At 43.2% G+C, this 27,201-nt stretch overlaps 1 protein-coding gene across 15 annotated transcripts in view; it reads right to left on the bottom strand.

Annotated features, from left to right (window-relative positions):
- The window catches only part of DNAH14 (dynein axonemal heavy chain 14), a 320,839-nt gene that overhangs the window by 193,519 nt on the left and 100,119 nt on the right, over positions 1–27,201 (bottom strand). For all 15 annotated transcript variants that reach the window (XM_045049347.1, XM_045049348.1, XM_045049345.1 and 12 more), the window contains 7 exons: positions 26,566–26,753; positions 23,389–23,634; positions 16,732–16,853; positions 14,704–14,875; positions 6,074–6,178; positions 5,867–5,985; positions 5,044–5,118 (listed from right to left, as the gene is read on the bottom strand). In XM_045049347.1, the coding sequence (XP_044905282.1) occupies positions 5,044–5,118; positions 5,867–5,985; positions 6,074–6,178; positions 14,704–14,875; positions 16,732–16,853; positions 23,389–23,634; positions 26,566–26,753 (1,027 nt within the window). The remainder of the gene's footprint in view (positions 1–5,043; positions 5,119–5,866; positions 5,986–6,073; positions 6,179–14,703; positions 14,876–16,731; positions 16,854–23,388; positions 23,635–26,565; positions 26,754–27,201) is intronic.

Raw genomic sequence — 27,201 nt, 5'->3', positions numbered from 1 at the left:
TTTAGCAGTAAAGCCTTGCATTTAACTTTAAAAATGAGTCATAATGAAGAAAACAGGATTTATGAAAAATATGTAGAAATTTTTCTTTAAGACTAAGTTCATGTGTGCCATCAGTATATGTCTTCATATTGTTACGGCGGGGTTTTTTCACTCACAGTTTTAAGTTTCTATATAGTCAAATTGATGACTCTTCACATTTTCTCACTGAAATTCTCACACGTTTTCTCACTGAAATTAGAAATTCTCAACACTAAATCTGTTTTCTTCTAATACTTCATTTATCAATCTTTATTTAGACTTTGATTTTTATTTTTTAATTAAAAAAATGTGTATTTATTTTGAGAGAGAGAGAGAGAGAGAACCAACCGTGAGATCATGACCTGAGTTGAAACCAAGAGTCAGACACTTAACCGTCTGAGCCCCCCAGGTGCCCCTAGAATTTACTTGATTTTTAAAATGAATATTGATTCTAATTTTTGCTGTAATTGCAAATGGTGTCTGTTTTTATTATTTTCTTCTTTATCATTGCCACTGAGGGCAAATAGGTTTATAGTGACTTTTTATATATTTCAAGACAACATCAGTGGCGAATGTATGTTTAATCAATTAAATTGGTCTTTTATTTCATTTAGTGTTTGTTTTCTTTTGGTTTGCTATTCCATGAACTGTCTTTATTGCTTTTATTCATAACTTTTTGTAGCATGGCTGTATCTCTGTAACAGGATATAGTTCCATTTATCTTTTGACAAGATCTTCTAATTAGGATCGTATTCCTATTTTGACCCTCTCCCCCCACCCACTGCATACTGTATTTTCTTTATTTTGTTTCCCCCAGGGTTTGGGAAATATTTATTCTGATTTTTTATAGTCTATAGTGTGAGTGGATCAAGATTTTTGACTTAATAATCCTGTCTTCATCCTGAACCATATTCTTTCAAATGACAGATGAGACGCGAATATTATATATAATACACATATTACATATTTTATACATACACACGCACACACATGCACACCACATTGGACGACAACAAAGTGTGCTCCGGGACACTGACGACGTGGAAAGTGTCTCGCAGACAGACAGCAAACTGGGATTGAATTACAGAAAGAAGAGCAGAGAAACCAAAGAACACCACTGTCGGGTGTGACAAACACAACGGCACCCGGGGAGCATCTTCGGATGGTCACGAGAGCCGTGACCTCTGCCTGTGTCCCCACCACCTGCCCTGCGCTGACTTCCGGGCGGGGGTGGGGGCGTTGGGAGCCTCCTAGGGCGAATGCTGGAGGGAGCAGCAGAGCAGTGCCCGAAATCACAGCACACACCCTGAACCACGGATGGGGAAGATAAAGAGGAAGGGAGGGTGGGGGTGGGGAGAGAGGGAGGAGCGCAAACAAGGGAAGGGGACCCTGGCATTTTCCCCTAAGAGGAGGAAGATCTGAAGCGGGGCTGGAACTCCGGGACCAGCGAGGTGACCCGGGAGGTGACAGAGGGGGTGTGCAGGCTCCGGGAGAGACAGAAGGAATCTGCAGACGCTGAGAGATGAGCCACCACGGACTGGGCCCCCGCGTCCGTCCTGCCAACCGCAGCCGTGGCGGGCGGCCCGGGGCGATTACGCACTGTTGTTTGCTCGCCGGGGGATAGGGACTCGCCGGTGTGAGCGTGAATAACCCAGTCTGCCCAGGGGCGCGGTGTGAACGGAGCCCACGCAGCCTCGCGCAGCTCCGTTCCCAAAGCGAGCACACATCCGAGGCCCCGGGACCCGATGCATGTCACGGGTGGGCGGCGGCTGACGATCGCTCAGCCAGAGGGGAGCGTCACTTCTGAATACGAACCTCACCTGGAGAGACAGAACACTGCCAAGTCCTGCAACACTCGATAAAATAAAAGTAACTTCTCCAAGGTGAGAGAAGACCTCAGTTTGGGCTGACCTGCAGAATGGTCACGTATCAGAACGAAATCCATGCTTCTCCCAAAACCCGGCAGAAAAGGGCAGACCCTGCATGTCCACCACCCCTGCGCTGTTGTCTCCTGCTCTTGACCCAGGTGTCATCAAGCCCCCCACCGAGAGGCCCGCCTGAGGCCACACTGCAGCATCCCAGCAGACATTCCAGCTCTGTCCTGCCCGCCTGGTGCTCCGAGGGTCTCGCGGTGTTTCTCCTTGACCCGATCCACTCAGCTCTTCCTCACCAACGCATCGCTTTGGTGATATTTTGGGGGAGCTAGCATTCAACACGTTGGATTTGAACTTAGAAATTAATTCCACTCAGATTAGCATGCAAGTAAGAGAGCAAAATAAAAATATTTGCCACTCACAGATGCTTTCTGAAAAAATTACTTGGAAATATATAGCAGAATGAAACTAAACTCTACAGTGTGAGACGTATGAATCCATCATGAACAAAAACCAGACCAAAAAATTACTAACACTAGAGAATTACAGATGCATACACAGGGAGTTCAATTTGGAATAAAATCCCACATGATTACGGAGGTGACGGGAGGGCATTCTGGAGTGACCATGAACACTGGGGACAAATCGGATTTTACCACAGGCTTTGATTGCATTAACATTTTAAGAGTATTCACCAGGAAAAAGTGTCTCTGACTTTGGCATGTCTCCCCCAAAAGAGATGAGGAAACTCAATATAACAACAGTAAGTGAACTCCCCCCACCAAAACCAAGAGCCCAGTCACGAGAAGACATACAACAGGAAACCGCGGGAAGGAGCACACACGAGGGTGCTCGGGGAGTTTACGGAAGGGACCCTGCAGACGTGCGGCAAGGTTAAGGGAGGCAACACGGGTGGTGAAGCATTTATTTATTAAAAATAGTGCTGGGCATCCAGGTGGCTCAGTGAAGCATCCAACTCTTGACTCGGGCTCATGTCATGATCTCACGGTTTGTGAGTTCGAGTCCTGAATTGGCTCTGCACTGACATCGTGGATCCTGCTTAGGATCCTCTCTCTCCTCTCTCTGGTCCTCCCCAGCTCGCACATGCATGCGTGCTCTCTCAAAATAAATAAATAAACTTAAAAAAAAAAAAGAAAGAGGGAGCCTGGGTGGCTCAGTTGGTTGAGTGACCGACTTCAGCTCAGGTTATGACCTCACAGTCTGTGAGTTCGAGCCCCATGTGGGGCTCTGTGCTGACAGCTCAGAGCCTGGAGCCTGCTTTGGATTCTGTCTCCCTCTCTCTCTGCCCCTCTCTCACTCATGCTCACTCTCTCTCTCTCTCAAAGAATAAACAAATATTAAAAAAATTTTTTTTTTAATTTTATTTTTGGGACAGAGAGAGACAGAACATGAACGGGGGAGGGGCAGAGAGAGAGGGAGACACAGAATCGGAAACAGGCTCCAGGCTCCGAGCCATCAGCCCAGAGCCTGACGCGGGGCTCGAACTCACGGACCGCGAGATCGTGACCTGGCTGAAGTCGGACGCTTAACCGACTGCGCCACCCAGGCGCCCCTTTTAAAAAATTTTTAAAAGAAAGAAAGAAATGCTAGAAATACGAAAAGGATAAAAATCCACAGAAAAGGAAGAAATGTTTAACACAGTTTTCTAAAAAAAAAGTAAGTGGACCAAAGAATGAACAGGAAAACAAGGAAAATTCAACATAAGGAAATCTGTTATTGTAATTCATGACAACCACAAATCAAAGTTAAAAGAGTATTTGGGATTCTTGATAGTTTCATTAAAAAAACCCTCTGATCTTAATAAACATCCTTTAATTATTAAAAACTCTGCAAACAAGGAATAGAACAAAACTCTTTACTTTGATGAGGGGTATATTCCAGAAATCTAAGCATCATTACAAATGGAAATACTAGAGATGTTCCCAGTAAAGTCAGGAACAAGAGAAGGATGCTCACTGTCACCTCTGCTTTTCAACACTGTACATCTGTCATCCTAAACAACATGAAAAGGAAGTGACACTTTTCAAAGGACTGTAAAGAGACCTTAGTAGCAGTATTATCATTATTAGCATTATTAGCAAATGACAAGACTCTCTAACCAGAAAACTCCCAGAGTAACAAGTGGAAATCTGTTGGTCTCTCAAATGCCCAGATGCCTTTTGCGGGGCGGGGCGGGGCGGGGGGGGGGGGCGTCCTTGCCCACAGGAGTTCCTGCCCTCACACATAAGAGGACATCTGGCCCTTATCACATCACCCCAGGGAAAAACCAGAGCCAGGGAAAGCCACTGTGGTTATTTATGTAAGTAAATAATAATCTACTCTACTCTAGAAGCCTTGTGTGGGCATTCAGGATCATATTAATAAATACAGATATTAAAACCTTCAAGACCAATAAGTAGCTTTTCTTTTTTTTTTTTAAGTTTATTTTTATTTAATTTGAGAGAGAGATAGAGAGCAAGCCAGAGAGGGGCAGAGAGAGAGGAGGAGCGAGAGAATCCACAGGCTCCACACTGTCAGCACAGAGCCCGATGTGGGGCTCAAACTCACGAACTATGAGATCATGACCTGAGCTGAAATCAAGAGTCGGATGCTTAACCGACCGAGCCACGCAGGCACCCCCCAAGCAGTAAGTAGCCTTTCTAGAATCGACCACAAATAACTAGAAATGTACAAGACCGCTCTAGTCAAATTAGTTTTACAAGTTCCCACTCTGAGGCTCTTCCTTCAGGAACAGCAGCCAACGACAGACTGAAATGTAAGGAGGAGAACATTGTGAAGACCGAACCGAACAAACAGTGTGAGGAAGCAGAAGCCGGGTGAGCTGGCTCTTTTGGAAGCAGGTGGCGATGCCCACCCCAGGTTCAGGTCCGGGCCAGTTTGAAGATAGTTGCGAGTCTCAAAGCACACAAAACCCGCCCAAGTGCGTTCTGTGATGATGCTCTCAAACGGACATTCACACCGTAAAAATGATTATTTTCCATTCAGCCATATGCCATCGTGTTCTATCCAAGCCCATTTCAAAGACTTTACTCCATACATTTCTGCGGATACTTCCCACTTAGATTAATAAATAATTAACTGAGTTTAAAATATATATAATGTAATCTTAGGATTTAAAAATCGTACTCACTTTTTCAGCACATCAAACATGCTTTTCTCAACATTTACCAGCCACTGTTCCACGGCACTTCTTACTCGAATTTTCCTATATTTTTTTCAAAAATAATTTGCAAAGAATTCTTTTTATTCATGTCTCATTCCTTTGATAAGACTGTAGACTAAGTCTTCTACACTTATAACATTCACAGGTCAAAAGATCATAAATCTGTGATTTTGTTTATTCTAGATCTTAATTTGGAAATCTACACGGAAAACATACCACCTAACTTGAGGAAATCCTGACGTGGAAACCAGGGGTTTACAAAATTAAGAGTTTCCAGTAAGATGTGAACTGATAAAGTAGATAAATTACATTACAAAGCGTTTTTGTATTCCTCCCTGGTTCTTTTCAACAGCCGGCCTGGGGCAGGGCTGGGTTAGGGAGGCTGGTGATGGGAGCACATGGGTGTAGCCTTTTTAGTCAGCTCACATCAGGAAGCACACGCCAAAGGCTGGCTGGCAAACTGGACCAGTGTGGCAGCAGGACCTGGCTAACTTGGGGACATTCACAACGGGGCCCGTGGTCGGGGAGGAAGCAGGGGAAGCAGCATTAACAACCCCAAGCAAATTGCCAATCCCCTTCCTAAGTTCCTAGAACAAAACCTCGTGGTGGCATTCAGGACGATAGCAACAAATACAGAAACGGAAAGGTAAAATTCTGCATAGGTACGTTAGCTTTGAAGAAATCATTGGCTCAGCAAACTTCCGTGAAATATCAGAAATGTCCAAGCAGATTATTCAATAAAGAAGTTTTACAGACTGGGAATGCTGAGTCTGTAACCTACAAACCGTACTTGGGCAGCAGAAGGCACTCTCCTTCAGCGGATATGAGCATTATGACGGCAGGGGGCCCAATTTCTTGCTTCCACAGCAGTAACCGTTTTATATTTTCAAAACATTTCGCAAGATGAGGCTGTGGACCAGAAACGAATGTCAGCACCGCTGAGAAATTCTGACCTGGTTGGGAAATAGCATCGCTGAGCGTGGAATGATGACATTACCTGTAGAGACTCTGGATTTCTGCTATTCGCTATGATGTCGAGAAGTTCAGTGTTGCTGAGAAAGTAAAATCTGGGGAAAATCATTCTTTTAGTTTCAAGGTAGTCCTGTCCGGAACCGAAAGAAATAAGAGTTCATAACTATGATTAATTATGCTAGGACGCACTTCCCCATTCGGGCCTCTGTTTACACACAAAACCCACAGTATTTAACTTGCAGTGTGCAGACTACCAGTAAAAGGGTGACCCGTGCTCGATCTGTGCTTAAATTGCTAAAAACAATTCTTAATAAACAAAACTAAAACAAATGAAAATAAAAGCAAAAGTCCCGCAGGTGAACACACGCGCACAGACACCACTCACAAAGCGCTGTGGGCCCCCAGGTCCCACCTTTCTGCTGTTGCCCAACCCCGTGGTCCCGCTGAGGACAAGGTCCCTCTGCCGGTGGCCCCCCTGCTAATGGACTGACAGGGATGCCACTCTCCTGTTTTCTTCATCCCTCCGCCACTCATGACCATTTGCTTCCAGGACTGCTGTGGAGCCCACGCTCCCCAGCCCCTCTCTCCTCCCACTTGCCACTCTACTTCCTGCCCGGCTGGGCACCTGCTCCGTGGCTCCTGTCACCTCCCTGTGTCCCACACCTACGCGTCCAAATGCTGATCGAAGATGTTCATTTGACTGCCCCGTAAGAATTAGATTTCCAACATGTACAGAATTCACTTGTTTCCACGCAAGCCTCCTCCCCCTACCTCCTATCCCTGCGGTGTAATCACTTTCCCCTCCCGTGGCCATGACCCTGGGCCTCTGTCCTCTCTCCTCCACACACCCACCTGAAGCTCCCGGTCCACCTTCTTTCATCCTGACCATCGTCCTCCCTCAGTCCCCCCAGGACTTCTAGCCTTTTAACTGGTTTCTGTATATGTATTCCCACTGCCCCCGATCTAGACATCCTCTGTGCTCCCTTCTACGGACACATTTCTCAATCAAGTCATTTTACTCCCCCAGTCAAAAATCCAATGACATTCAAGGCCCTTCGTCATCTGGTCCTGCTTCCCGGAGAATCTCCCCTTTCCCCTCTTGCCCCTTTGCGACCAAGGCATCCTCTGTACCAACCCATTTACAACTCCCGAACGTGCCACACTTGCTCGTGTTCTTCCCCCTGGCCTAGGGTGCTCCTCCCAGCCACCCCCTCCCGGACTCTTTCGCCTGGCTAACTCACACGCTTCTTCCCAAACCCAGGTGAGTTCTCACTTCTCCCAGGGCAAGGGGTGAATCTCTCTCCTTTCATGTGACCATACCATCCAACCCATCACAGCATACATCACATGCTAGCATCTCTCTACTCTGGTTCCTATAATAGATCTCGAGTTCTGTAATAGGAGGGGAGGATGTGGGGAGTCCCAGTATGCAGCTGCAGTGCCTGGTATGAAGCAGGTGCTCAATACATGAATAAATGGAAAATCCCTGGTTGGTAATGATGCTTAGTAATAGTCCAAAGATGCGCTAGAAATAATGAGAAGACTTATTTCAGTCCCTACTCGGTAAACTTGCTATTATTAACCAGATCCCTCTGGGAGGGGCCTCAGATCCTGGATTCATATAGCAGAAGGTCTTCCTGGGCAGAGAACTTTCTATAGGCTGAAACTGCCATATGTAGGTATTCTGGAGAGGTCATTCCAACCACTGTGAATTGTGTTCAACAAGGAGAAAGAGATAAAAAACTGGAAAGAGATCTTGGTTTATGAAGTGAATATATTCACCCCGAATCTCAAATATTAAAACCCGATATTTAAAAAATATGTATGTCTAGATGACAATTTAATGTTCTGGCAAAGGTGTTTTTTGTTTTGTTATTTGAGATAGAGAGAGAGAGATGTAGAGAGAACACATGCCAGGGAGGGGGCAGAGGGAGAAAGAAAGAATCTTCAGCATATTCTGCACTGAGCATAGAACCTGACGTGGGGCTCGATCTCACAAATTGTGAGATCAGGACCTGAGCCAAAACCAAGATTCAGATGCTTAATCGACTAAGCCACTTAACCTAGGTGCCCTGGCAATTTAAATATATGGAATCAATAACTTACTTTATAAAATTATCAAACTAGGACTTCTAGGGATGATGGCAGAGTAGGAGGACCCGGGCTTGCCCCACCACTCAGGTACACCTACGTCAGCGTATATAACTCAGAAAATGACACAAAGACTGGCAGAACAATCCCCCCCCCCCAACTAAACGTAGAGAAGAGGTCACAGTGGGGAAGAGAGGAAGGGCAGAGTGGTGCTGAGGACCTAAATGGACCTAGGAGTCTGTCTGCAGGAGAGAATGGGTGCAGAGAAGGGAGAGAAACAGAGCCTCTCATGGGGAGCCAGCATGAGAAAAACAAATCCCCATAACATCTGGCTTGGAAAATGAGACAGGTCAAATTTCACAAGTTCTTACAACCAACAGGACTAAAAAATCTAGAATTTTAAAAATCAGTAGCTGTGCTGGAGGGACAGAGATCGGTGCGGGAGTTCTCCAGGAACAAAGTTTCTGGCAGGTACCATTTCCCGCCCTTCCCCCTAGCCGAGATATCCTGACACCTCCTGGAACTAACTTGCTAACGGCAACTCCCCTTATTCGGGTGTGTACAGTCCCCCTCCAGCCAGACCTCAGCTCTAGGTCCCCTCCCACAGCACACCTGCACAGACCACGGTAGCACAGTGCTCCCATCCATGTGCATGCTGTGGATCCACCCTGTCTAATACGCTCGTGACCAGATCCCATCGAAGCAGCACCACAAACCTGGCAGTGTGCAAGCAGCCCAGACAGGGGCCACGCCGCTCCACAGTGAGTCCTGCCCTTGGGAAAGGGGAGGATAACATACACACCAGTCTGACCGTAGCCCCAGCGGGGGGCTGGGGGCAGACATCGGGTCTGACTGCGGCCTCGTCCACCAATACAAGTTTCTCCGGACCACACAGGGGAAGTGCCCTGCAGTTTGGAGCTACCGCATCTCTAGCAAACTCCTGGTCTGATCCGCCGTGCCCCAGACCGACCCACTAACCGCACAGGGACCGGACCCGGCCCACAACAGGCAGAGCCACTGCAGATGACTGGACGGAAGGTGAACACAGTTCGGTCACAACAGTAGGACACCCCTGTAGCAACGCACAGAGGGGACACCCTTGAAGCACCATTTTCCGGTGAACAGGGGACACTGCACCGCGGGGCACTACAGGACCTCGTCTTCCTAAGGCCACTGCTTTAAGTGTGGGAGACACAGCTGACTTTGCTAACAGAGACACAGACACAGCAGTAGACAAAATGAGGAGACGGAGGAATAGGTTCCAAATGAAAGAACAGAACAAAATCACATCAAGAGAGCTACATGAAAGAAAGATAAGTAATGTGCCTGACAGAATTTAAAGTAACCATCATAAATGACTGGACTTGAGAAGACAGTGGGGCATCTCAGTGAGACACTCAACAAAGATAGAAATCAGAGACGAAGAAGACAACTGAAGTTAAAAATACATGAGAGGGAATACATAGTAGACTAGAGGAAGCAGAAGAATGGATCAGCTACCTAGAAAACAGAGTAATGGAGAGCAATCAAGCTGAACAGAAAAGAGAAAAAAGAATAATAAAAACCGAGAACAGGTTAAGGGAACACAGAAACACCAGGAAGCACGGTAACATTCACATTATAGGGATCCCAGAAAGGGAAGGGAGAGAAGGGGGGCAGAAAATTTATTTGAAGAAATAATAGCTGAAAATTTCCCAAATTTGGGGAAGGAAACAGAAATTCAGATCCAGGAGGCACAGAAAACCCTTAACAAACCAACCCAAAGAGGCCAACACCAAGACACATAGTAATTAAAAAGGCAAAACGTAGTGATCAAGAGAGAATTTTAAAAGCAGCAAGAGAGAACACATGGGTGGCTCAGTCAATTAAGTGTCCAACTTCAGCTCAGGTCATGATCTTGCCATTTGTGAGTTCAAGCCCTACGATGGGCTTTGGGCTGCCAGCACAGAACTCGCTTCAGATCCTCTATCTCCTTCTCTCTCTGCCCCTCGCCTACATTCTCTCTGTCACTCTCTCAGAAATAAGTAAACATTTATAAAAGCAGCAAGAGAAAAGAAAACAGTAACATACAAGGGAAACCCCAAAAGGCTATTAGCTGATTTTTCAGCAGAAACTTTGCAGGCCAGAAGGGAGGGGCATGATATAATCAAAGTGCTTAAAGGAAAACACCTGTAGCCAAGAATACTCTATCCAGCAAGGCTATCATTTGGAACAGAAGGAGAGATAGAGAGCTTCCTACACACAAAAAAGTTAAAGGAGTTCATGACCACTAAACCAGCCCTACAAGAAATGATAAAGGGGACTCTGAGTGGAAAGGAAAGACCATAAACAGGAGTAAGAAAAGCAGGAATCACAAAAGCAGTGAAAATAAGTATATATGTAAAAATCTGTCAAGGGATTCACAAAATAAAAGTAAAGTATGTAAAGTATGACACCATATACATAAAATGTGGAGAGGAGTAAAAATTTAGTACTTTTTCAATGGGCTCAGACTTAAGCGACCATCAACTTAGTATAGATTTCTATATGCATAAGATGTTATATACACACCCAATGGGAACCACAAATCCCAAACCAGTAATAGATATGCAAAAAATAAAGAGAGGAGAATCTAAGTATATCACTAAACAAAGTCAGCAAACCATGAGAGAAAACAGCAAGAGAAGAAAGGAACAGAGAAGAACTACAAAAACCACCACAAAACGAGTAACAGAATGACAATAAGTACATACCTGTCAATAATTACTCTGAATGGAAACAGACTAAACACTCCAATTAAAAGACACAGGGTGACAGAATGGATAAAAAAGCAAGACCCATCTTGCCTGCAAGAGACTCATTTCAGACCTAAAGACACCTACAGATTGAAAGTGAAGGGATAGAAAAGCATATATCAAGAAAGTAAGTGAAAAGAAAGTCAGGGTAGCAATACTTATATTGGACAAAGTAGACATTAGATTGAAGACTGTAACAAGAGACAAAGAAAGACACTATATAATCATAAGGGGACTATTTCAACAAGAAGATAGAACGATTGAAAATATGTACCCAATACGAGAGCACTCAAATACATAAATCAGCTAATAACAAACATTAAGGAAATAATCAACAGTAATACAATGATAGTAGGGGACTTTACCACTCCACTTACATCAATGGATAGATCACCCAAACAGAAAATCAATAAGGAAACAGTGGCTTTGAATGACACATTAGACCACATGAATCTAACATATATTAAGAACATTCCATCCCTGGACAGCAGAATACACATTCTTGTCAACTGCACAGGGAACATTCTCCAGAACAGATCACACGTTAGACCACAAAACAAATCTCAACAAATTAACAAAATCAAGGTCGTGCCATGCTTTTCTGACTGCAATGCTACAAAACTAGAAATCAAGCACAAGAAAAGATTTGAAAAGAGCACAAATACGTGGAGGTTAAACACATGCTACTAAACAATGAGTGGGTCAATCAAGAAATCAAAGAGGCAATTAAAAAATACATTGAGATAAATGAAAGGAAAACACAATGGTCCAAAACCTTTGGGATGCAGCAAAAGTGGTTCTAAGAGGGAAGTTTATAGCAATACAGGCCTACCTCAATGAAGAAGAAAAATCTCAAATACCTAACCTTACACCTAACGGAGCCACAAAAAGAAGAACAGAACTCAAAATCAGTAGAAGGAAGGAAATAATAAGGACTGAGCAGAAATAAACAAAACAGAAACTAAAAAACCACAATAGAATAGATCAATGAAAACAAGACCTGGTTCTTTGAAAAGATCAACAAAATTGATAGATCTTTAGACAGATTCATCCCCCCCCAAAAAAAGAAGACTCAAATAAAATCAGAAATGAAAAAGAAATAACAAATGACAAGACAGAAATACAGAGGATTATAAGATTATAAGGGAATATTATGAAAAATTATGTACCAACAAATTGGACAACCTAGAAGAAATGGATAAATTCCTAGAAACATATAACCTCCCAAAACTGAATCAGAAAGAAACATAAACTTTGAACAGACTGATTATCAGCAATGAAATTGAATCAGTACTTAAAAGCCTCCCAAAAAACCAAAAGTCCAGGACCAGAGCTTCACAGGTAAATTCTACCAAACGTTTTTTTAAAAAGTTAATACGTATTCTTCTCAAACTATTCCAAAAAATAGACAAGGAAAGAAAGCTTCCAAATTCATTCTATGAGGCCAGCATTACCCTGACACCAAAACCACAGAAAGACACTAGAAAAAAAAGAGAAATAACTGGCCAAACCTCTGATGAACATAGATGTACAAACCCTCAACAAAATACTAGCAAACCGAACCCAACAATACATTAAAATTCATTCATCATGATCAAGTGGAATTTATTCCCAGGATGTTCTCATTACACAGAATGAGAACAAACATTCCTAAAATTTGTATGGAACCACCAAAGACCCTGAGTAGACAAAGTGATCTTGAAAAAGAACAAAGCTGGAGGCATCACAATCCCAGATTTCATGGTACTGACGTAAAAATAGACACATCGATCCATGAAATACAACAGAAAACCCAGAAATAAACCCATAATTATATGGTCAATTAATCTTTGATAAAGCAAGAAAGAATATCCAGTGGGAAAAAAATGGTCTCTTGAACAAATGGTGCTGGGAAAACTGGATAGCTACGTGCAAAAGAATGAAACTGGACCACTTTCTCACACCATACACAAAAAGAAATTCAAAATGGATTAAAGACTTAAATGTGAGACATGAAAACATTAAAATCCTAGAGAAGAACACAGACCTCTTTGCCACTGGCCATAGTAACTTCCTTCTGTATATGTCTTTTGAGGCAAGGGAAACAAAAGCAAAAATAAACAAGCGAGACCACACCAAAATACAAAGCTTCTGCACAGTAAAGGAAACAATCAACAAAACTAAAAGGCAACCTACAGAATTGGAGAAGGTATTTCCAAATGACATATTTGATAAAGGGCTAGTATCTGGAATATATAAAGAATTTACATATCCTGATACCAAAAAAAACCCCCAAATAATCAAATAAAAAATGGGCAGAAGACATGAACAGACATTTCTCCAAAGAAGATATACAGATGGCTACCAGACACATGAAAAGGTGCTCAACACCACTCACCATCAGGGAAATGCAAATCAAAACCACCATGAGATATCACCTCATGCCTGTCAGAGTGGCTAAAATCCAAAACACAAGGAACAACAAATGTGGCGAGGATGTGGAGAAAAAGGGATCCTCGGGCACTGTTGGTGGGAATGTAAACTGGCACAGCCATCATGGAAAACAATATGGGGGTTCCTCAAAAAATTAAAAATAGAACTATCATATGATCTTGTAATTCCACTACTGGGTATTTAGCCAAAGAATATGAAAACACTAATTCAAAAGGATACATACACCCCAATGTTTATAACAGCACTATCGCCAATAGCCAAATTATGGAAGCAACCCAAGTGTCCACTGAATGATGAATGGATAAAGAAGATATGGTGTATATACACAACGGAATATTACTCAGCCATAAAAAGGAATGAAATCTTGCCATATGCAATGACATGGATTACTCGTAGAGGGTAAAAGGCTACGTGAAGTCAGTCAGTCAGAGAAAAACAAATACCGTATGATTTTACTCACATGTGTAATTTAAGAAACAACAAATAAACAAAGGGAAAAAAAGAAACAGACACTTAACTCTAGAGAACAAACAGGTAGTTACCAGAGGGTAGGTGGGGGGGGGGGATGGGTGAAATCGGTGAAGGGGATTAAAGTACACCTATCACGATGAGCACCGTAGGATACAGGAGTCCTGAATCACTATATCGTACACCTGAAACTAGTATTATGCTCCATGTTGACTATACTGGATTTAAGATCAAATTAAAGGGGCGCCTGGGTGGTTCAGTAGATTGAGCATCTGACTCCTGATTTCAGTTCAGGTCATGATCTCATGGTTTGTGAGTCTGAGTCCCAAGTCGGCCTCTGTGCCGATGGCTCAGAGTCTGCTTGGGATTCTCTCTCTTCCTCCCTCTCTGGCCCTCCCCTGCTTGAGCTCTCTCTCTATCTCTCTCCTGAAAATAAACTTTAAAAAATATTTTAAAAATTAAAAAAAATAAAGCCATCGAACTATTTTCAATTTCAACTTTTGCCGATTTTGTCAATTTGATAACAACGGTAGTGCCAATATAAATAACTGGCACTCATGAAATACTTTCTCCGTGCCAGCTCTTGTGCTGTAAACGCATTATCTTATTTCACACAAAGCCCCTCAAGGTAGGCACCGCCATTATTCCCAATGTGAAGAGAAGGAAACCTAGGCACTGAAAAATTGGTTTTGTCTCGGGCCGTTTAGATCGGTCTATCCACTTTTTTGTCTGACTTGATAGTATTTTCATTAACCCTGTAGTTGGCGAGAGCCGGAAGCATCGTGGGCAGCTACAGTACAGAAAATCCACGTTGGGATTCGTTTCCGTCATGCCCTACATTACATTTCGCAGATACAATCACTCCCCACTTTCGGATTGCCGGTGTTACCTCGAGACTTTTCATTATACGTTCAAGATGCAGATCGCAATTCTGCAGAGTTTCAAGGACCCCTGCAGAAATGGTTATCCGCAAAGCATCCAGCTTGTTCTGTATTTTTGACATGATTTCTCTCCACATGGAGATCACTTGAGAGAAGAGTTTTGCTTCCACAGGGAGTTGCCTTTAGGAAGGGAACAAGAGAGAACGTCATCTGCTTAAAAATGTCGTGACATGTTTTATTTTTTGCTGATCATTAACTACAGATATTTTATAGCGTTTATTATATACAGCGACGCACACGTAGGAAATCTGTGACAAACCAGACATCCCTCCGTCATTTAACGGGATTATACTTGGTGCGAGTTCCGAGACAGATAAACACAGTTCCACATAACATGAGTAAAAGTGACTTGTGTCCTAGGATGTAGGAAAACAAAGGCCACTGCAATTCTAGAGGAAGTGGGATCTTAGAGAGCTGCTTCTCCAAGCAGCTATTTTTGGCACTAGCTTCTCCCAATGTCCCCGAGAGGGCAACATCGCCTGCGGTTGAGAACCGGTGGCCCACAGCAGCTAGGTGCTCTCGTGCTTCTGTCCAGAGAAGACGCAGGTCCTCATTTCCGATGCCCCCAACCCAGGGCAATACCTGTCAAGCTCTTCCACGAGCCCCCCACCACTATCCCGTTCCCCATTTGGGGCGATGGGCCTAGAAACTTCTTCAGCTCAGCAAAAGTCCTATCAAGGAGGGGCCTTCACCCTCCCCTCTGTCGGGCACCCTCCCGAGTGCAACAGGAGGCTCTGGGGGGGACCTCACGGGGAGTTTGGAGAGAGGGGAATGGACTGCATCCTTGTCCCTCACACAGTCTCTGTAAGGAATTCTCCCTGCTAATGAACCTCCCTTCCCCTTCCTCTCTTTCACACTCCCCCCCCCCCCCGGAATCAGGGCCCACCATCCTTCTCCACTTCTCAAAGGCAGGGCCATGGCAGACGTGTGTTTCCTTTCCTTTAGCACTGGGGTGCAGGAGTCTTCAGCACCCCTTAATTACATGCTCCCTTTTCTCTCATAGCAAAGCCGGGGAAGAACGACATGGTGACACTCTGAGCCAGAAGTCGTATCTCTCCATCGATTAAGAAGTCTTTCGTAAAGAGGACTACTGAAGTTTGAATTTAAGGCGCTAAGTTGTAACCACAAAGGACACATTCCCCAGGTATGTGGTTTCCCATGAGAACTACACAATAACTAGAGCTTGACCCAAGCCCTTTAGAAAGCCATCCTCCGACAAGAAATATACACGTATTACAAAAATGGATATTGTTCTCTGCAACGTAGTACTCAAACCTACACAGTTTTCTTTCGTGAGCCGCTTGAAGCTCCCTCTGCCCCTAAAATAAACTTCGCAATACTTAACCTGATACCCAAGGTCTCCCCTCATCTGCTCTAACACCTTACAAACACACGCTCTGCGATGCCTACTTACTTCAGGACGGCTCCTAAGCTAGCTTGTGTGATTTATGGTCAACACTTTAAATTCTGTCTAGACAACACAGATGTCACAAGTTACGCACTCTTAAGACCAGTGACTTTCTAAAGAGAGACCAAGTAATATGAATGCCGTGAATAAAAAGAAAAGGGAGAATTTCCCCCAACTGTCTAGGACCTCCATTCTTTCACCTGGTCCAAAGAAACAAACTACCATTCATGTATGTAGACTATTAAAAACATGTGTATTGCTCATATCAACACCACACTAATGTTCTAGAACTAAGTAGACACACGGTATTGTGGTTTAGGGATTACAATGACCTGACATTTCTTACCCAATCCTTAACAGTTTTATATCTAAAATTGAGAAACAGGACTTTTTTAAAGAGCTGATGCTTGCTTTCATGAAAGGAAAAATAATAATTCAGCACAATTTACTCCTGTGCCCGTGGCAGATTATTTTAGAATGTTCATTGAACAAATGACTTCTCAGGGATTACAGGCAATAAATACCCACCAAATGTTTTTTTAACCTCTATATAGCTTTTTTTTTTTACCTTTGTATTTCCACAGAATGAAAGATTGGTTCCAGATAAAGCCAATTTCTTTGACAATTCATCGATTCCTCAAGAGTAGAAGAGAAGAGAGACAAGTTCTGATCCCACTTTTCCACAAGATCCTGTAAGATAAACACATGCATGGTCACAAAACAAGGTGTATAATATGGCTGCATTTATGTAACCATAAATAGTACATATTACATTAATGTTACATAAATGCACTCATATTATACACATTGCTTTCTAACTTTTTTGTGTTTTGTTTTTTTGGCTTTTTTTACCTAACAGTGTCTTTTAGAGAGGCTTTACATCAGTACTCACAGTTTTTTTTTATTTAAAAAATTTTTTTTAACGTTTATTTATTTACTTTGAGAGAAACAGAGACAGCGCATGAGCAGAGGAGGGGCAGAGAGAGAGGGAGAAAGTGAGAATCCCAAGCAGGCTCTGAGCTGTCAGTGCAGAGCCCGACACGGGGCTCAAACTCACAAACCGTGAGATCATGACCTGAGCCGAAATCAAGTGTCGGGGGGCTTAACCGACGGAGCCACCCAGTGCCCCGCATTCTTTTAATTAAATATAGTAAGCATTGTGTGGATATCACATCTTTCTCCAGCTAGTATATTTATTAAAGTAAGAGAAAAATGGTTAAAAACCAATTAGTACTAAAATGCTTACAAACCAGGAGACTGGTCCACCCCCTAACGTGGACTCATAAGACGGACCCACGCATAAGTCATTTACTTTTGCGGTGTATCTCCATGTTTCCCTCTAAATCCATTTTATATCTCAATACCTTTATTAAGGTATAACTGACTTCAGTAAATGGTGCATTTTTAAATCACACAATTGAATGTTTTGACATGTGTGATTTTTTTAAATATCAAAAATTTCATAGGCTAGAAACACTCTGCATTCTTCTGATGGAAAGCATCTGATGAGTTTCACATTTTAAATGTTACTGTGAGCAAACATTACAGTCAGGCTGGCGAGTGAAGCTCCACTGAGTACAATGGCTTCTTGTTTACATTTCAAAGTTCTTTTATAGTTGACTTCTGATTTTTAAAATTTATTTAAAACTAAATTCATTTAATTCATTTATGGTCATTGCAAAACTGAGACACAAAAAGAAAGAAAACGTAATTAAAAAAATTTCAAAATCCTAACACCCAGAGACAGCTCCTGATTATTTCCTCCCATTTTTCTTTATTATATTTTTAAAAATTGTAAAAGTAGCACATCATCTTCATATGATGGAAATAGTACTAAGGTATATTAAGAAAAAGCTTATAATCTTCTCTTTCACACATTGCTGAGGTAACCATTATTAGTAGTTTGCTATGAATCATTTGGTGCTTTCCTCTACACTCAAACAAATATAGACAAAAGATAGATAACTTTAGATTTTTTTAAAACAAATATTGAATTGTACTATATGCATTATTCTACAATTGTATTTTTGATATTATAGTTACATTTAAATATGTTAATATACGTACCTGTGCATATATCTAAATCATTCTTTTTTTTTAGTTTTCTTTTTTTTTTTTTTTAATTTATATCCAAGTTAGTTTAGCATATCGTGCAACGATTTCAGGAGTAGATTCCTTAGTGCCACTCCCCCATTTTGCCCATCGCCCCTCCCCCAACCCCTCCCATAACCCTCAGTTTGTTCTCCATATTTATGAGTCTCTTCTGTTTTGTCCCCCTCCCTGTTTTTATATTATTTTTGTTTCCCTTCCCTTACATTCACCTGTTTTGTCTCTTGAAATCCTCATATAAAGGAAGCCATATGATTTTTGTCTTTCTTTAATTTCGCTTAGCATAATACCCTCCAGTTCCATCCACGTAGTTGCAAATGGCAAGATTTCATTCTTTTTGACTGCCGAGTAATAATCCGTTGTGTGTGTGTGTGTGTGTGTGTGTGTGTGTGTGTGTGTGTACACACACACACACATACATACCACATCTTTATCCATTCATCCATCGATGGCCATTTGGGCTCTTTCCATCCTTTGGCTATTGTTGAGAGTGCTGCTATAAACATGGGGGTGCATGTGTCCCTTCGAAACAGCACACCTGTATCCCTTGGATAAATGCCTAGTAGTGCAATTGCTGGGTCGTAGGGTAGTTCTCTTTTTAGTTTTTTGAGGAACCTCCATCCTGTTTTCCAGAGTGGCTGCACCAGCTTGCATTCCCACCAATGCAGAAGAGATCCTCTTTCTCCGCATCCTCACCAACATCTGTTGTTGCCTGAGTTGTTCATGTGAGCCATTCTGACAGGTGTGAGGTGGTATCTCATTGTGGTTTTGATTTGTATTTCTCTGATGATGAGTGCTGTTGTGCATTTTTTCATGTGTCGGTTGGCCATCTGGATGTCTTCTTTGGAGAAGTGTCTATTCATGTCTTTTGCCCATTTCTTCACTGGATTATTTGGTTTTGGGGGGTTGAGTTTGGTAAGTACTTTATAGATTTTGGGTACTAACCCTTTATCTGATATGTCATTTGCAAATATCTTCTCCCATTCTGTCGGTTGCCTTTTAGTTTTGCTGGTTGTTTCTTTCGCTGTGCAGAAGATTTTATTTTGACGAGGTCCCAGTAGTTCACTTTTGCTTTTGTCTCCCTTGCCTCCGGAGACATGTTGAGTAAGAAGTTGCAGCGGTGACATGTGTTTCTAACTGTGAAGCAGTCACCTCACGATAAGGAACATACCCTGACCTTGGAAAGGTTTCCTGTGCCCTGCTGTGATTCCTTCCCCTACACCTGCCTATTCCCATCCCTAAACAAGCTCAGATTGACTTTCTGAAACTACACCCTAGTTTATGTTTTCTAGAATTTTATATAAATGAAACCATATGATAGGTATTCTTTCTGGTCTGACTTCTTTCACTCAGCATAATTATTTTGAGATTTGCTCATGTTGTTGCATAGATCAGTACTGCATTTCTTTTTCACTGCTGAGTAGTATTCCATGGTATAGATATACGACAATGTGTGTATCATCCACCAAGCGTCCACCCAGGTTGCGTCTGTTTTTCACTAATACAAATAAAGCCGCCGTGAATATTCAGGTGTAAGTCTTTGTATGGACACAAAACTTCCTTCCTTTTGGGTAAATACCTAGGAGTGGAATGGCTGCATCACGTGGTGGGTCTATTTTTTAACTTTTAAAGAAACCTTTCAAGTGATTATAACATTTTACCTGTTACACGGCAGTGTACGAGAGTTCCCACCAACACTTGGGGTGATCAGTCTTTTTTGTTTTAGTCATTCCATAAGACGTGCAGTGGTGCCTCACTGGGAATCCAACTTTTCCCCAATGAGTAATGAAGTTAACCTCTTTTCACATGTTTATTTTCCCTCCAAATATTTTCTTTGGTGAAGTATCTACTTAAATCTTTTGCCCATTTCTGTTTTTGTTTTTTTTTTTTTTTTTTGAGAGTTCTTTATATATTCTTGAAAGAAGTCCTTTACCAAACATAGGCTTTGCAAATATTTTATTCCAGTTCTGGCTTATATATATTTTTGCCCTAACAGTGTCTTTTGAGGAGCACAAATTTTTAATTTTGATGAAATCCAGGTGATAGATTTTTCCTTCTATTGATCAGTCTTTGGGTGTCACGCTGAAGAAAAGTGCCTAGCCTGAGGTCACAAAAATTTTCTGTTTTCTTCTCAAGGTTTCACAAATTTCTTCTTTTAGGTTTATGATCTGCTTCTGAGTTAAAGTTTACATGTGCTACAAGATATGGCTTGAGGGGATGTTAAAAATTTGTTTTGCATATAACTGTTGGCTTTGTCAGCACCATTTCTAAAAAGACTTCTTTCTGGAAATGTCTTTACACTTTTGTTGAAAATCAGGTGCCTGTGTGTGTGTATGCACACATAATTTTTTTGTAATCTCTATTCTTTTTTTTAGGTTTATTTGATAGTGACACAGAGTGCAAGCAGAGGATGGACAGAGAGAGAGGGAGAGAGACTGAGACAGGCAGAGAGAGAGAGGGAGAAAGAGGATCCCAAGCGGGCTCCGCACTGTCAGTGCTGAGCCTGAGTGGGTCTTGAACCCACAAACCGTGAGATCATGACCTGGGCTGAAATCAAGTGTTGGATTCTTAACCGACTGAGCCCCACCACCACCACCCCGGTGCTCCTGTAATCCCTATTCTGTTCCATTTGTCTGTCTTTATGCCAATACAAAGAACTGTTTTGATTAGCTTTACAAGAAGTCTTAATATCAGGTAGTGTTGATGGTCTAACTTTGTTCTTCTTTTTAAAACTTTAAAGTCACTCATCTTCTTTCCTGTAAAGTCTGATCTGCGGTCAATCCCCCCCAGTGTGCATTTCACCTTCTGACCTGCAGTCAATTCCCTCCCTCCCCCCCTCCCCCAAAGGTGTGTATTTCACCTAAGGTATTACGGTTTTTATCCACACAAGTGTGACTTTGGTCTCCACGTTTGTATCTGGTGTATATGGTCTTCCACAATCTACTTGTTTCACCGTCCTCGTCTCCAATTCAGACTGCTGCATCAGTTCAGGATCCATTTCCATCAGTAAATTTTCTTCATTATGAATTCTATTTTCTTACTTTTTAAAATGTCTGATAATTTTTGGTTGGATTCGAGACACGGTGATTTTATCATGTGGGTACTGGATACTTTTCCTATAAATATTCCTATAAATATTTTCCTATGAATATTCCTGAGCTTTGTTCCGAGTGCTGTTAAATTGCTTAGAACCGGTTTCATCATCACGGGTTTTGCTGTTAAGGTGTGTTAGAGCAGCGTTTAACATAAGGCTAACTGCTGTGCCCTTCAAGCGCTCCATCGACCGCTCATGTAATGCGGCTGGTGGACGGGCACTGCTCCCAGCCCAGTGTGAGTGGTCCCCTCACCCTGACATGTCGTCATTTCCCGGGTGCCCGGGAATTTCCTGGAGTTCACGTGCCAGCATCAGTACTTCCACGGGCCCTTGGAGCTGTGCCCCCCTGGTCCTGCAGCCTGCAGGCTCCGGCCGACTTTCAGCAGCACCTCCTCTTTCCAGGCTCTGGCCGGGTCACCCTGCTCACCCCCACGCAAGGCCTGTAAACTCAGGTGGGGGCCACCTCGGCTCTTCTCGTTTGTTTCCCTTCTCTGTGGGGTCCTGTCGTTCGATGCCTGATGTCGCGCCCTGGAAGCACAATCCGTCTCTTTTCTTCTGTTCTGCTGTGGGTACTTCAGGCGGAAGGTGAATCCGGTCCCTCACCTGGAAGCGGAAGTCAGTGTGCACGCATGTGCGTGCACGCAGGTGTACATGTATGTGCAGGTGCAGGTGTGTGTGCACGTGTGTGTGTGCGCGGGTATGTATGCACACAGGCGTGCTGTTGTTCAGCTTGAGTACACCCCATGTACCATTCACTATGTTCATTTTACTTTTTATTTATTTATTTTTAATTATTATGTTCATTTATTTTTGAGAGAGAGAGAGAGGCAGAGTGTGAGTAGGGGAAGGGCAGAGAGAGAGAGGGAGACACAGAAAAGAATCCGAAGCAGGCTCCAGGCTCTGAGCTGTCAGCAAAGAGACCAACACGGGGCTCGAACTCACAAACCGTGAGATCATGACCTGAGCTGAAGTTGGACACCTAACCAGCTGAGCCACCCAGGCACCCCTTCATTTTACTTTTTAATGAAAGCACCGGGTGCTCTAAATCCTCTTTTTCACGGGGCTCTAAGCCAATTGTGACAAGGTTTGATTTAGAATTCTTTCTGCTTTTTCTAATTTTAAAATATTTTAGTACATTTCCTATATATTCTTATGGATGCTTTTAAATTCGTTTTTTGTGATAGTTTTGCTGCTGTTGTCTATTTTTTGTTGTTTCTCTGTTCATTTATTTTAATGTCTGTGGTTGGAGAATATGGTTTATATGGTTTATCCCTTTTTTGCAATTTATTGAGTTTTTTTCCCCCCTCTAAGGTTCAATTAACTGACATCTTCCCTAAATGCTAGTGTGTTTGCTAATAATATGAACTCCATTTGATGGGTACACATTTCTCTCTGTCACACTACCTATAATCAATTATGGTACCTTTACTATTAAGGACGTTCCTATTATTACATGCCTTGCTGACTTTCCTTAATTCTTTAAGTGATTCTTGGCCATGTTAGTGGACGTGGGGCTGTGCAGAGAGGGACTATCAGGACCACTGAACCTGAGCTGACCCGATGTTTCAATTCCTAATCATGATGCGTTCTAGCAAACGGCAGGGACACACACAGGTGTGGACACACAGGACTCATCTTAAGAGCAACCGCACAGGAAACAGAAATGAAGTGACTGCGTCAGCAAGCAGAGTCTGCAGGCAGTGGGATTGGCGTGGGCCCCGCCAAAACCACGGATGTTTCCAGTAGCAGTGGCACTGCCGGTAAGTCCTGGCTTACGGGGTCCTATTTTTGTATGATTTAAACTTATTTTATTTGCCCAAACTGAAGTTTATGACAACTCTTCATGAACAGTTAATGTTTCCCAAAAAAGTTATTTCTAGTATTCAAAATACTAAATAATCTCATTTCTATATGGGTATGTACATGATTTACACAATTCAAAAGGTTGTGAAATGCACAAAATTAAAGTGACAAATAAAACTATAAACAATGACAGTATTTTCCCTTTGCCGTAATATTTACCTTAAAGGGCCCGAGAGAGGAAGACCCTTTAACTGTTGCCAGTGTGATCTGAGACTCTTCCAGCTGAGTGAGTATGTCGTCTATGGACGAAATGATCAGGACGGAGTACGTCTCGGAGTGATGCACAACCAAGTGTAACGGGGTCGTGTTCCACAGATCAATAATCTTAAACAGCGTTTGCTCAAGAATAGCCTCCTTAGTGGCGGAGATTGAGATTTCGTTTATTTCGTTTTGGTGCTGAAACATCTGAAATGAAACATCATTCTTTAATATTCAGCGGACGAAGGATTCCTGATGCGCTTACGATGCGGGACTTCCGTGAGCGTGCCCCTCCCGGCCTGATCCTCAGGACAAGGCCCTTCCTAGCCATTTCCCATTTCCCACTCTGAGCTCTCAGTGAAGTTTCTAGTCATCGTGTACTTCCTCTAATTGCAGCCCGCGAGAAGGTCAGTGGACACCACCTTCGGTACCCGTGCAGATGGCCCTACCCCCTTCAGCACTCCCTTCTCTGCACTAACGCCGACGGCCTCACCCCTCCGCGACACACTCTTACTTCTGACAGTAACTCTCGTGATACGTCGATCTGAGAGAACGTAATCCGAAAGACCCAGCTTTCCCCGGCTTCCCTTCCCTTCCTTATCTCCATGAGGATAAGTGGCTCGAGCATACATTGGTGGATGGAGCATACGCGTAGGCCTTCTTTCCAGTCCCCACAGACAAGATCCTGATACAAGATCTCACAATCACTGCCACAGAAATACTGGGAGAGCTTTGCACTTCCACATCGGAGAATTAACTCACGGGCTAACTGCTCTTATCCCTCAAAGGATCTCCCGCTGGTCCCACATGTCACCTCCATGGGGTTGAAGAGTGATGCCTGAACCTGTGTTTTGGTAAAACACGACCAGTGTTCATCACCTACCAGAGACGGGCATCACGGTGATGAAATCAGCTGAATGCTTATGGCCTAAACAGACAGTGTGAGAAGGACGCGTGCCTCTGGATGCAGATTATTCAGCCAAAGGCAGATAGGCAACCATAGGACCGCCAAGCCTCTGCGCCGAACAAAGAACCTTGTGCGTCACACTGACATTCTGAAATTGCTAATGATCAACTCCAAACACTGAGAACGTGGAGGGCAAAATCTCAACGAAGTGTACGTATAGCCCTTTCAACGCCTTATGGTCTGAGTCTGGGACCTGACTGACCAATGGTGGGATCTCCCAAGTAACTTGGTAATATCTAGGAGGCTTCCGATGAGTCTTAGGCCTATCGTTGATTATCTGCCTCTGTGATAAAGCACACGGTTTCTAAAGTGAAAAAGATCAACCACGAAGTGACTGTGTTCGTTTTATGGAAACTATCGAGCTCTTCCTCTGAATTTACGTTGTGACATGTCACAGGTTTTTCAGAGACTACATAACATGTTGGACAGAAACTGCTGTCCTATAACGTCATCATTTATCCACCTGGTAGGACCACAAGTGGGCTCCTGTCACGGGCTGTCCTGAGCAGTCTTGCAGCATGACTGCCGTCCGTCTCTGGGTCAACCACGTGATACGCATCCTGTAGGAAATGAAGGCTGGGTCCCGAGGCCCAATCCTGTCCATCTAGGTACCCATGCTCTACTACGTAAGTTGGTGAACAGAAACAGGATGACCCACATCTTCCAGGAACTCTTGGAGTTCGGTTAAGATGAGCAGCTGATGGCCTGCTCTCCCCTCTGACCACTGCAACGATCAACCTCGGGAAGAGAGGATTCCTCTGACTCCCGCCGACGGCGTTGCAGAGGCTGAAGACCTTGTTCACTTTTGTTCAGATGTTGCATTAACTGTCTTAATTTGGATCCTTTGAAAACTGCATGAGAATCCCTTTTTAAACTATCTATTCACATTAGAAATACAGGGATAGCACGCTGGAACCCTTTTAGGTTCTGGAGCCACCAGCCCACCAGCGGATCCCCTCGAGGCCCGTCTGCCCTCACTTTTAGTGCTTGCTGCTAGACTGCCAAATGTCACCCTTTACGTGACTTGCCCAGGGATGATGACTCCCATAGCCCAAGACTTTGTAAAGGAAAATGCCACTGCAGTTGTGCTATGTTTCTGGAATGCTGTTTTGGATACACCTAGCCAATGACGTTGACATGTATGTTCTTAAGTTATCTAGACATTTTGCTGAATTCACCGCTGGCACACAGATCAGTTAGGAGGCCTGGTGATGACCCAAGACAGGGTAAGAGATTTAGACAGGATGAGGATGGAGAGAGCAAAAGAAGACTGAAAGGTTAGTTCATCACTTTCAGCCCAAGCCACTGGAAAACAATGCAGGCGCCATGTGCCGAGACGGGGAAGGGAAGGAAGGGTGGGGTCTGGGAGACGGAGAACGCTACCTGGGAGGTCTCTGAGACCCGTAAGTGCACCTACTAAATAGGGAAGCGGATATGTGAGTTCAGGGGGAAAATCAAGGTCAGGGCAAGACAGATGCAGTAATCTAATTTTAAAGATCACCTAAAGGTGTCTTTTAAACTTCTTCTTTTTAAATTCCTTAAACTATCCCCCCCCCATTTCCTCATTTTGACAGATCATTTAGTAGAAAATTATAAAATACTATTTTAAATGACAACAGATGCTGTTAATCACGAAGCCTGAAATAAAAATGAAGCTTACTGTAAACTAGTTATGAAAATAGAAAAAGTTGTAACCATATAAATCACGGATTCTATTTTTATAACAAAACCTAGATGGCAAAGCAAAGAGCTCCTAATTGTGTATTTTAAGTATCATATCAAGTTACCGGCACAGCCATCCCGACATGCTCTTCATTTTACGTGAAACGGAATACAGCAGCTTGATGTTTCTGTTCCTAGAAGGCGTGCTCTCTGTGAGAAGTAGCCCCGCTACAAAATAAAACACTAATCTCATCTGTCACACAGGCAAACCACCGCCGCTGCTCTCGAATCACCGGGATCACGGTGCCACGGAACGGCGTACCCCGTCCCTGCAGCTACACGTAGTTTCTGACCACCTGTCCCCTGCCAGCCTTACTCCCATTTGCACGGACGGTCGACCAACGTCTCCCTTTTCCAATTCCTATTCCTTGCAGATTTACTCACTTGCTTAAAAAATTGGCCCCTCTGGTATTTCAACCTGTTTTTGTTTTCAAATAATTTTTGTTTACCTTGAGAGCTAGAAGATTCTCTACTGTGCAGTTCTTATCAAGAGAAACTGACTTTCCAATAATCTGGAGAGCATCCCAGTGCCTTGGCTTCAGACAGGGGTTTCCCAGAGCTATGATAGTAGGCAGCCCTTGTTTAAATTCTGTCACTGATTGCTTAAGATGGGTCACCAGGTCGTTTTTAGGTAAACCTGCAAATAACAACCAATCATACTTTTTAAACCAGAAAACAAGTTTGCTATTTAACATAATTCTAGTTTTGCAGTTATTAGGCTGTACTAAAATAGTGAGTTCTATTAACATCACCCTCCCAGAGGAATCAACTGTGGATTAAAACGAAGAGCAACAGGGGCGGCCTGGGTGGCTCAGCCGGTCAAGCATCAACTTGGGCTCTGGTCATGATCTCACGGTTCGTGAGTTCGAGCCCCGCGTCGGGCTCTGTGCTGACAGCTCCGAGCCTGGAGCCCGCTTCGGATTCCGTGTCTCCCTCTCTCTCTGCCCCTCCCCCAGTCATGCTCTGTCTCTCTCAAGAATGAATAAACATTAAAAAAAAAATTAAAACAAAAAACAAACAGGAACAGTTATCAGAACTGATGATTAAAACCCGAGACCAGGAAAGCCAAGTTTTCTTGGCAAATC

This window comes from Felis catus, chromosome F1 (assembly GCF_018350175.1).
Source record: "Felis catus isolate Fca126 chromosome F1, F.catus_Fca126_mat1.0, whole genome shotgun sequence".
NCBI lineage: Eukaryota > Metazoa > Chordata > Mammalia > Carnivora > Felidae > Felis > Felis catus.
The sequence above is the reverse complement of the archived record's forward strand: the minus strand, read 5'-3'. Positions and strand labels throughout refer to the sequence as shown.